General features: G+C 39.7%; 1 protein-coding gene across 1 annotated transcript; it reads right to left on the bottom strand.

Annotated features, from left to right (window-relative positions):
* Nucleotides 1-1,074: 1,074 nt before the first annotated feature.
* On the bottom strand, nucleotides 1,075-3,706 carry LOC148208641 (uncharacterized). The gene has a single exon (XM_088118054.1). It carries the CDS (start codon nucleotides 2,388-2,390, stop codon nucleotides 1,323-1,325), a length of 1,068 nt encoding a protein of 355 aa, XP_087974180.1. The 5' UTR covers nucleotides 2,391-3,706; the 3' UTR covers nucleotides 1,075-1,322.
* Between the last annotated feature and the right edge of the window lie 7,732 nt (nucleotides 3,707-11,438).

Raw genomic sequence — 11,438 nt, 5'->3', positions numbered from 1 at the left:
CTTTTAATTTAATGGGTTTACTTGAATAAGATAAGATCAATTAATAGGAATGTATTTGATTCTAAGAGAAATAAAAAGGTTAATTAACTACAAAACCCTAAGAAAAATTTTTAGAAGTAAAAAATCTTTGCAACCTACCAATAAAATAAAAAGAATCAAGTTTAATTTGGCCATTTTTAATTATTTTTTTGAAATAAGGCCATTTTTAATTTTATTTTAAAGTTTGTGTTTTTTTATTCACAATTTTTATGGGATTTAATAAGTTTATTTTTGCCAAAACGAACATAGCTTAGCTGCAACTGGTAGATACATCCAATCAAGAGATCGTGAGTTCCAATTAAGATTTTATAAGTTTATGGGGCATAATTTTGGCTAGGGTGAATGTAGGGCTATTATAGGTAAAATTATTGATAATAAAAGCTTTTCTCAAGAGATGAAAAACAAAACAAAACAAATTTTTTTTCTTATAAGTAGACAAAATGAATTTTTAAAAACATAAAGCTTAGAAATTATCAATCTTTGTCTTAATTATTTTTCAATTTCTTGATTTTCAACATAAAATTGAAAATATATGCTTGTTTGTAACAAGATTTTGTTTTTAAAAATTTAGCATAGAGACCATATCTAATTTTTCACTTTTAAAAAACTTTCAATCTTAATCAAATATTTTTTAAAATTACTAAAATATTTTGAAATTAGATTTTAAAAGGAAAAGAAAACGATAGTAAATAAGCATGAATTTTTAAAAGTACAAAAATAAAATAAAAACGTTATGAAATTAGTCCAATTTATAAGAGAATTGTGTTTATGGATTTTTTAACTTTAAAAGTTATCCATAATAAATTTTTAAACTTTAAACTTTGTATTTAATATATTAATATATCACTAAACTTTAAAAACAACTCTATCTCTAAATTTTCAATTTTGTGTCTAACAAATCTTTGACCTATTAAATATTTTTTAAAATTTAAGGATCTCTTAAATATTTAAATATTTTTTAAAGTTTAAGGACAACTATTAAACACAATATAGAAAATTTATTAATTTATTAAAAAAAATTTTATAGTTCAAGGACCTATTGGATATAACTAAACTTATAATTTAAAAAAAAAAATAGCCCATGAATTTTTTTTAGAAGAAAACAACTTAACATAAAACAAATTCTGGAAAAACTAAATTGTCGAGCCACGAGTTGTTCCACTCTTCCCTCAAATCGTTTTCCATCGCTCATCCGGCTAAGACATGGGCCACCTTATTTGCCTCTCGACTGATATGTCTCATTGAAACTATTTCCATATCTTCCATCATCTGCCGAATTTCTTCTAAAAGCCAAATAATTTCAGTTTGATCTTGACATGTCTGTGAAGTAGATGAATGGCTTCGAGGGAGTCAGATTCCAAGTGAATTGGTCGACAGTGTTCTTGTCGAATCGCACGCAATCCCTCGCAAATAGCCATCACCTCTAGGTAAGTAATATTTCTTTCCGCTCTTATAATTCTACAGCCTGTTTTGATGACTTCTCCCTTCTCGTCTCTTAAAATCCAGCCAATCCCATCGGTGTTTGTATCAGCTCGCCATGCTGCATCCGTATTTAACTTCCATGAATTTGATGTGGGAGGTTTCCATCGGGCACGTGTATTATCTCCAATTCGCCTTATTGGGTGAAAGTCCTTCGACTTTCTTTTTAGATTTGTGTCTTGACCCGCACTGTTGATTATGTATCTATCAATCGCCAATTGAATGTCTCTAGTTTCTGAATGAACACCTTTGAAAATTGATTTGTTCCGCATTTCCCAAATCTGACAAGCTATTATCATGCTTCTTCTACGTTCTTCTTCACCAGCCTTATCCATTAGCCACTCCCAATACTCTTTTGTAGTCCAGTTTGTCCTGTCAATATAGAAAAAATTTGCTTCAATGGGAGTGCAATTTATCCATATATCTTTAATTACCTTACATTCCCATAGGATATGTTGAGTAGTCTCTTCTTTTTTCCTACAAAAAGGACAAAACAGATCAGTAATAATTCTTTTTTTCACCGGATTAACTTTAGAAGGAAGAATATCATTATAACTCTTCCAACAGCAGATTTTAATCTTTAGGGACACATTAGTTTTCCAGAACTTCTTCCACCACAGCTTTTGATTTTCGCCATTAGAAGTAGAACATTCTTTTGCTCGCTCCAATTCCATCCCCAAGTGATAGGCGCTTTTAATAGTGAAAAACCCTCTTTTGTCTTTATTCCATATAATTTCATCTTCTTGACTCTGTCGCGGTAAAGGAATTTTAAGAATCATTTCAGCTTCCTCCTCACAAAAGTTATCATGGACAAGATTCTCATTCCACCTTCCCCTTTCACTCATTAGAAATGCCACAGAATTGTGCTTCATCCCATCTTGGACATAAACTGGTGTGCAATTGCCTTCTCGAGGAATCTATGGATCATTTCCTATGGTAACAGTAGCCCCATTCCCAATAAATTTTTGCCCCACATTATACTTCGCCAAACAAAGGAAGGATTTTTCCCAATTTTAGCCCTCATGAAGTTACCATGAATAAAATATTTTCCCCTCATAACCCTCGCAAAAAGACTATCCGGACTCCTAATCAATCTCCAACATTGTTTTGCTAGCATAGCTTGATTGAAAATGCTCACATCTTTAAAACTCATACCTCTTTTATCTTTACTGATAAACATCTTCTTCCCACTCCTCCAATGTATTTTCTTTGTCTTATCTGATGATCCCCAACAAAACTTAGCACATAAAGAATTGATTTCTTTGCACAAGCTAACAGGTAACCTGAAACAATTCATGGCATAATTAGGAATGGCTTGAGCAACTGTTTTAATCAATACTTCTTTATTGAGAAAATTTTCTCCTTCCAACCTTGAAACACCTTCCAAACTCTCTCCTTAATTGAGTTAAAGGCTTGACATCGACTCCGAGTTATCTGCGAAGGTAACCCCAAATATTGCCCTAGAGTGTTCGTATACTTGATCTTCAATTCATCTTTGATATAATCGATCATCTCCGAACTTGTGTTTTTGCTGGCCATAAACATTGACTTTTCAAAGTTGATAATTTGCCCCGATGCTTTCTCATAGAAGTGAAGAACATTCTTAATAGCTTGACAATCTCGATGGGTAGCTTTGAAAAAAAAAAGGGTTATAGAAGGGCAATATTTATTTATACACAAACCTGAATAATTTCGAAGTTGTTCCTCTTTATTAAGGAGTGTGGAAAGACCTTCTGCACAAAGGAGAAAAAGGTACGGGGATAAAGGATCGCCTTGGCGAAGACCTCTTTGAGGAATAAAATTCCTTCTAGGAAACCCATTAAGAATGACTGAGAAGCTAACAGACTCAACACAATCCATTATCAAAAAAATCCATCTACTACAAAACCTCAATTTCTCCATAACTGCCCTCAAGTACCCCCACTCGACTCGATCATACGCCTTGCTCATATCCAACTTCATAGCGACCACTCCATCTTTCCCTGTTCTTTTATTGTTAATTGCATGAATACACTCAAACCCAATCATCGCATTATCTGTAATTAATCTTCCTGGCACAAACGCTGATTGGTTGGGGGAAATAACCTTATCAAGAACTTGTTTCAACCTATTAGCCAGGACTTTTGTCATAAGCTTGTAAATCACATTACATAAACTTATAGGGCGAAAATCTTTCACATCCGAGGGTTCCTGTTTTTTTGGGATTAAAGCAATAAAGGTTTTGTTAAGGATCGCCAGCTCAGACTGACCATTTAAGAACTTCAAACACAGATTGGTCGTTTCCTCCCCCACAATATCCCAATATTTCTTATAGAAAATTGCCTGCAATCCATCTGGTCCCGGTGCCTTCGTAGGGGCATACCTTTTAGTGCCCTCTCAATTTCCTCCTTCACAAAAGGATTTGTTAGTTGAGCATTATCCTCATCACTAATCTTAATAGAAATTGAGTTGAGAATTTTCCTCGTATCTTCAGCAGAGGCATTCTTAGTAGAAAAAAGAGTCTTAAAATACTCTCTAGCAATTTCCCCCATTTCCTCATCTTGATCGGTCCATCCCCCGTTTATCCGGTCCAACCCTTTAATTATGTTTTGATTCCTTCTCTGGCTAGCTTTAATATGGAACCACTTTGTATTTCTATCCCCCCATATAATCCAATCTTCTCTAGTTCTTTGTTTCCAGTACATTTCATCTTCTTCGAGGAGATGCTCAAGCTCTTTCTCTGCACCCATCATGGCTTCTCTCCAGTTTGTCTCCCTTCTGTTCACAATATCTTGAATTTCCTCCTCTTTCCTAGCAATTGCACCTTTAATGGACCCTCCTAATCTTTCCTTGTTCCACCTTTTTAAATCATGTAAACACTTTCCTAGCTTTAAATTGAAGGTAACAACATTGTCCCCCTCTATATCTTGCCAATTTCTCCTAATAAGCTCTCTACAGTGCTCAAACTTCGTCCAGCCCTCTTCAAAACGACTAGGCTTCCATCTTCTTCCTTGTTGACTGATCGTGTTCCACCATTCCCAATCGGCAAGTATCGGTCTATGATCCGAGGCGAGAAAATCCAGGTGCCTCACAACAAAAGAAGAGCATATAGTGTCCAACTCCACATTCAGCAAGAACCGGTCCAAACGCTCCCAAATGTTCTCACCACGAAACTGTTTATACCAAGTAAATTTATCTCCCACCACTTCCGCATCTAGCAACCCACAGTGATCGATTACATTTCTAAAGTCCTCCATCTGACTTAATCTTTTACCAGCACCTCCTTCTTTTTCAGAATCCATGGTTATCTCATTGAAATCACCACCCAAAATCCATGGCACATAACAAAAATCTGGAAGCTTTTCGTATGTTATGGGTATCCATCTTTCATCCGCCATCACACCGATCTTTATCATTACTCCTCTACGTAAGGATTTGCTAACATCAATCTGAGATCTAACTCTAAGAGTTTTTCCCCAGCATTTCCCGTCCTCATCGGAATTTAGCTTTTCAAATTTCCCTACCAGATTTCCTAAAGCTATAACTGTCTTCCTAGAGAAACAAGCAAATGGTAGTTCATGGAAATGTATCCAAAAAGATGCATACCTGAATTCTAGCTCGTTGAAATTGCAGTTTGCTCTAGGTTCCTCCAACATTACCATAGACTTATCAAAAAACCATGGTCCATTGTTGAGAATTTTGCTTTTATCTCGAACAGTCTTGAATTTGCAGAGAAACAGATTCTTCCCTACTGACTCAATTTTCACATTTACATTAGCCCAGATCCTAGGCATCATGTTCTTGAAGACCTCACCAGGGATATTCTTCAATGTTAGGAGTTTGCAGACCAGTGAGAATTGAGCTTGTTTATCATAGTCCTCAATTTCATCTTCACCCATATCAAAAATTTCACCTTCACCCATATCAAAAATTTCACCCTTCTCCTCTTTAGTCAATTTCAGTCTTTCCACCAGTTGACTCAACAACTCATCCGCCATTAGAACCCGAAAAAATACGCAGGTAAACCCCTTCTAGCAGACCTTCGGCTGCCCCTATCAACACCTTGGCTGCCTTCCCTCTACAAACTCTCAGAGAGAATTCGAGAGCCTTAAATAGAGAGTATCAATTAACTAACCCATGAATTAATGTTTGACATTGCTGAGAAAAAGATTGAGCTCACTTATTGATCAATTGCTATTTCTTGTGGGCCAATGTATTAAATGTGAAAATCAAATTAATATGCCAATGAATTGGTAGGGCAATAGCTGTGTAGCACTCTTTATTTCAATAATAATAATAATAATAATAATAATAATAATAATAATAATACACTGACACACACCCAACACTAACATTTCATCTTTACTTCAACCTCAAGCAATTTTTACATGTGAAATCAATGTCCCCCCACTCTATTATTATTTTCGTACCATTTTTTCTTTTAATTTATAATTCACCCTCTAATTTTTGGTCAAAATACTACTTGGTCTTGGTATTTTCAGCATTGATTCATTTTGGTTCGTGTACTTTTAAATTTGGTTCATTTTAATCATTGTACTTTGAAAATTTCATTTTGGTCCCTATACTTTTAAAAAGGGATCATTTTAGCCCATCTTTACAAAATTTTAACACAAAATTTACACATAAAAGAGACTCTTTAGTATAAACTGATATTCACATTTTAAGAAATATATTGATTGTAGTGTTGTGTTGAAATAATTAATGACAGAAAAAATGAGATAATTAATGATAGAAAAAATGAGATTAGGAATAAAATTAAAAGTGAACATGGACAAAAATGAACATTTTGAAAGTTTATGGACAATCAAGTACAAACACCAAAGTATAAAAGCAGGAACAAACTAGTATTTTAATCCTAATTTTTCTACATTATCAGTCTTGTTGCCTTGCAATTAGTGATATATATGATGTTATGCCTTTTCTCTCTTTCATTGGGTAGGGAACAAGTATACTTTTTAATGCATAGTAAGGAGCATATGTAAATGAATGGTGTTGATGCGTAGATTTCGGTCCTCCGGTTCACTACCTCGCATCCACCAAACTTGTTGATCCGGGACTAGTACCTGCAAAATCAAATCGAGCTAAACCGGTGTGACTCTAGTCACACGGGCTCCGATGCTTAAGTTAGCAAGAGAATAACGTAAATGTAGTCAACTCTCTTCCCCATATACCTCTAAGGTTGGATCAATACTTATACGTGAAGTTGTTCCAGAATCTTCCGTAGCTAACCCTAATTCACCGTTGCAGGGCCTGGGCGACATCGTCGATCGAAGACGGGGATCACTGGCTGGGCCGTGGGCCGAGCACGGCTCGGGACCGAGCCCCGGGTCGGGGCCGAGCCCTTCGTGGCTCAGTGGGCTTCCCTCTGGTCGCTTTCCTCGTTCTCTGCCCCGGCGTTAGGTCACTCTTTTGGTCGGCCCGTTATGTCCCGGGCCGGTCTTCCCCAATTAGACTTCAACTCCTTGTCTCGTTTCAGGTCATTTTTGTTCTCCATAACAATGGCCCCCACTCTCAAAACAGAAGACGAATAATTGTGTAATGATCTTTGTTTTGAGAGTACTTGTCGCTTTGTCGTTACCACGAGATCATTGTATATCAGTGGCTAAAAATGGGAAGGTTGCTAACGCACAGGGCTTCTACCAAAAGCTTTTGATCCAATTTTGGATCTTAGTGCTTGGTTCCTGCCACTGGTTTTGTACCTTGAACTTGTCGATACTATTCATGAATTGGAAGTTTTTCCAATTTTCGTTGACCATAATCAAGTCTCCTGAGCCTGGTTTTATTCTCATCTGAGTTTAAACCATTTTGGCCTTGGGATCTAACTTTAACAGAACTAATGTCGATACCTTTGGGTTTCTAACCTATTTGGCTTTTGCCCATGTTTTATACCTCAGGGTTTACTCTCGGGTTTCTAACCCACTTGGCTTTTGCCAATGGCCTTTATACCCTGAGTTTAGTCGGTACCCTTAGGTTTCTAACATATTTGGCTTCTGCCGGTTTTTTACCCCCAGTTAAATCAACACCCTCAGGTTTTTAACCTATTTTGGCTTTTGCCATATGATTTCTACCCGTGGGTTTCGTTGATCGGTTAGGCTTGCCTGTTTTCTGTTTTAACCTTGCTGGGCCCGTACGCATGCCTTTCTCAGCACATCGGGATTCTTTTCCCTGGTTTCACTGATTGGCTTTCAACTTATCGGTCTGCTTCTAGGTCCGTCCCAATTTTGAGTTCCTTGATTGGTCGTAGATATGTAGATGTTCAGGTCGTAGATATGTAGATATTTATATGATGCCCCCTGCTTGAGAAATTTATTTCATAATGAACATAAGAACTCAAGTATCACGTTGAAAGTCGAATACTTTATTAGTAGAAAAATCGTCCTGTCGAAGATTTGGTTACAATAAGCTTAGTTGGTCCAAACAATGGAGAAACATAAAAATGTCCAGAAATATGTCGAACTAGTGGTAGTATCTTTTGAGGTGTTGGGCGTGCCACGGGTGTAGTAAGGCCTTCCCCCGCTGGTCTTCTAAAGCATAAGTGCCTATTCGCACCACTTTAGTGACTTTGTATGGGCCCTCCCATGTTGGCCCGAGCGCACCGCTAGTTGAATCTTTTGTATTGGGCATAACCCTTCTTAACACCAGATCACCTTCTCTAAAGTCACGTTGCTTGACCTTCGAGTTGTCGAGCTATTCGATTTTTGTATTCAGCCGTTCGTAGTCGTGCTGTTTCTCGATGTTCTTCTAATAGGTCGAGGTTGAGCTTTACGGATTCGTTGTTGTCAAGTAGAGTGAACTGCTCTACCCTTGGGGAGGGGAGTCCGATCTCGACTGGCACTACCGCCTCAGAGCCAAATGATAATGAAAATGGCGTTTCTCCTGTCGAAGTACAAGGTGTCGTTCTGTATGCCCATAATGCGTTGGGAAGTTCCTCTGCCCACAACCCTTTGAGCTTTTCTAATCTGGTCTTCAGAGTTCTTTTGATAATTTTGTTGACTGCTTCAATCTGCCCATTAGCCTGCGGATGTGCTGGCGAGGAACAGGTGTGCTTAATGCCCAACTCCCTGCAAAATTCTCGAAAGGCAGCATTGTCGAACTGCTTCCCATTATCACTGATAATGGCGTAGGGTATTCCGAAGCGGCAAATTATGTTCTTCCAGATGAAGTCGGTGACCTTTTTCTCTGTAATTGTCGCTAGGGCTTTGGCTTCGGCCCACTTAGTAAAATAGTCGACTGCCACTACTGCAAATTTGGTCTGGCCCTTTCCTAGTGGGAGAGACCCTATAAGGTCTATTCCCCACTGAGCAAAGGGCCAAGGACTCATTATGCTTGTCAGAGGCTCTGGCGGTTGTCTAGGTACGGTTGCAAACCGTTGGCATTTGTCGCATTTTTTGGTGAATTGCTTCGTGTCATTCAGCATGGTCGGCCAGTAGTACCCTTGTCGAATTATTTTGTGACGTAGGGATCGTGCTCCAGAATGGCTCCCACAAACACCCTCATGTATCTCTCTCATGACGTAGTCGGCTTCATCGGGCGTTAGACATTTTAAAAGCGGCAACGAGTAGCCTCTTTTGTACAAATTGTCGTCTTTAAGCACATATCTGGCCGCTCGTCGTTGTAGCTGCTGGGCCTCTATCTTTTCAGTAGGCAGGATCCCATCTTTCAAATATTTGATTAAAGGGCTCTTCCAGTTTTCTTCTGGTTGCCCTTGATTGTCGATATCCATGGCTTCCTGAGCTTCTATGCTTGGCTCGGGTAGAATCTCGACCGGTACAGTTCTGCCTAAGTCGGTTTCATAAGCCGCAGCTAGTCGAGCTAACGCATCTGCGTTGACGTTTTAAGCACGTGGAATTTGTCGAATCTCATATTTTGAGAACTGGTCGAGCTGGTTTCTTACCTGTGAAAGGTATTTCGCCATTCGCGGTTCTCTAGCCTGGAACTCCTCTTTCACCTGACCCACAATCAGCTGTGAATCACTAAGTATTAGTATGTTCCTGACCCCAACGTACCTGGCCACTTTTAGTTCTGCTAGTAGAGCTTCGTACTCGGCTTCGTTGTTGGATGCATGAAAGTTGAATCGCAGCGCATATTCGAATCTTTCTTTATCTGGAGAGATTAGTAGGAGTCCTGCCCCACATCCCTGAAAATTTGAGGACCCATCTACGTAGAGTGTTCAAAGTTGTTCTTCCTCAACCACTTTTGGGTCGATACTATATACTTGAGGCTCTGTTGGTGTTAATTCCGCTATGAAGTCTGCCACAACCTGCCATTTCATGGCAGTTCTTGGCTTATAGTGAATGTCGTACTCGCTGAGCTCTACAGCCCACTTTACCAGTCGTCCAGAAGTGTCTGGTTTTTTAAGATCTGTCGTAAGGGAAAGTTGGTGAGGACCATTATTTTGTGAGCTTGGAAATACGGGCGTAGTCTCCGAGCTGAAGTGACCAGTGCCAATGCCATCTTCTCCATTGGTGGGTATCTAAGTTCTGCATCTACCATTGCTTTGCTTGTGTAGTAAATTGGGGATTGTCGTCCATCTTCTTCCTTTATTAACGCGGAACTCACCGCAGTGCTGGATACAGCTAAGTATAAGTAGAGCTCATCACCCACGATCGGCTTTGCGAGGAGTGGAGCTGCCCCTAGGTACTGTTTCAGCTCCTTAAGGGCAGCCTCGCACTCTTCCGTCCATTCAAATTGTCCTTTCTTCCTTAAGATTTTGAAGAATGGTAGGCACTTGTCAGTGGAACGGCTAACGAATCTGTTGAGTGCTGCTATCCTTCCATTGAGTCCCTGCAGCTGCTTTAGAGTTTTAGGTGGATCCATCTCCAGAACAGCTTTGATCTTATCTGGATTGGCTTCGATTCCCCTTTGGTGCACTAAAAATCCCAGGAACTTGCCTGAGGTCACTCCAAACGTGCATTTGGTGGGATTCAACTTCATCTTGTACTTTCGCAAGATGTCAAACGCTTCTGCCAAATCCTCTTCGTGTCGCTCGTTCTTTCGACTCTTTACCAGCATGTCGTCTACGTAGACTTCCATATTTTTGCCGATTAAGGCTGCAAACATCCGATTCACCATTCGTTGGTAGGTTGCACCTGCATTCTTTAATCCAAACGGCATCACGGTGTAGCAATACAAGCCTCGACTCGTGACAAAAGAAGTTTTCTCCTGATCCGGTACATGCATCTTGATTTGATTATATCCAGAGTAGGCATCCATGAAACTCAATCTTTCATGTCCTGCAGTGGCATCAACCAGTTGATCTATTCGAGGCAAAGGAAAAGAATCCTTTGGACATGCCTTATTTAGATCCGTGAAGTCGATGCACATTCTCCATTTGCCGTTTGGCTTCTTTACCAGCACCACGTTGGATATCCACTGGGGATAATGTACTTCCCGAATGAAGCCTGTTTTCAGTAGCTCATCCACCTGTTCAGCTACAATCTCGTTCCTTTCTTGGTTGAACGCGCGACGCTTCTGTTTCACTGGCTTACAGCTCTCGTCGACGTTGAGTCGATGTACCATAACTCCTCGGTCGATTCCCGGCATGTCCTCCGGTACCATGCGAACACATCAGCGTTGCTTCTGAGGAAGTTTATAAGGCTTTCTCTTTCCTCACTCCCCAACTTGGTTCCGATGTTGACCCGTCGATCTTCGGCTGTCAAAGGGACAGATTCTACCTCTTCAGCCGGTTCTCCCCTGTCAAGGGTGGTCGAATTAAGTCGATGACCAGGGCTCGGCATTGCCTCTCCCGAAAGATCTGTCGCTTTAATCAGGCCCGCCACTGGTTCTCCCTTATCAAGGGTGGTCGGATTAAGTCGATAACCAGGGCTCGACCTCGCCTTTCCCGAGAGGTCTGTCGCTTTATTCAGGCCCGACACTGGTTCTCCCCCGTCAAGGGTGGTCGGATTAAGTTGACAATCAGG

The sequence above is a fragment of the Momordica charantia genome (genome assembly GCF_013281855.1).
Source record: "Momordica charantia cultivar OHB3-1 chromosome 10 unlocalized genomic scaffold, Mcharantia_2.0 BLBB01000010.1, whole genome shotgun sequence".
Lineage (NCBI taxonomy): Eukaryota > Viridiplantae > Streptophyta > Magnoliopsida > Cucurbitales > Cucurbitaceae > Momordica > Momordica charantia.
This window is presented reverse-complemented; position numbering and strand designations above follow the sequence as displayed.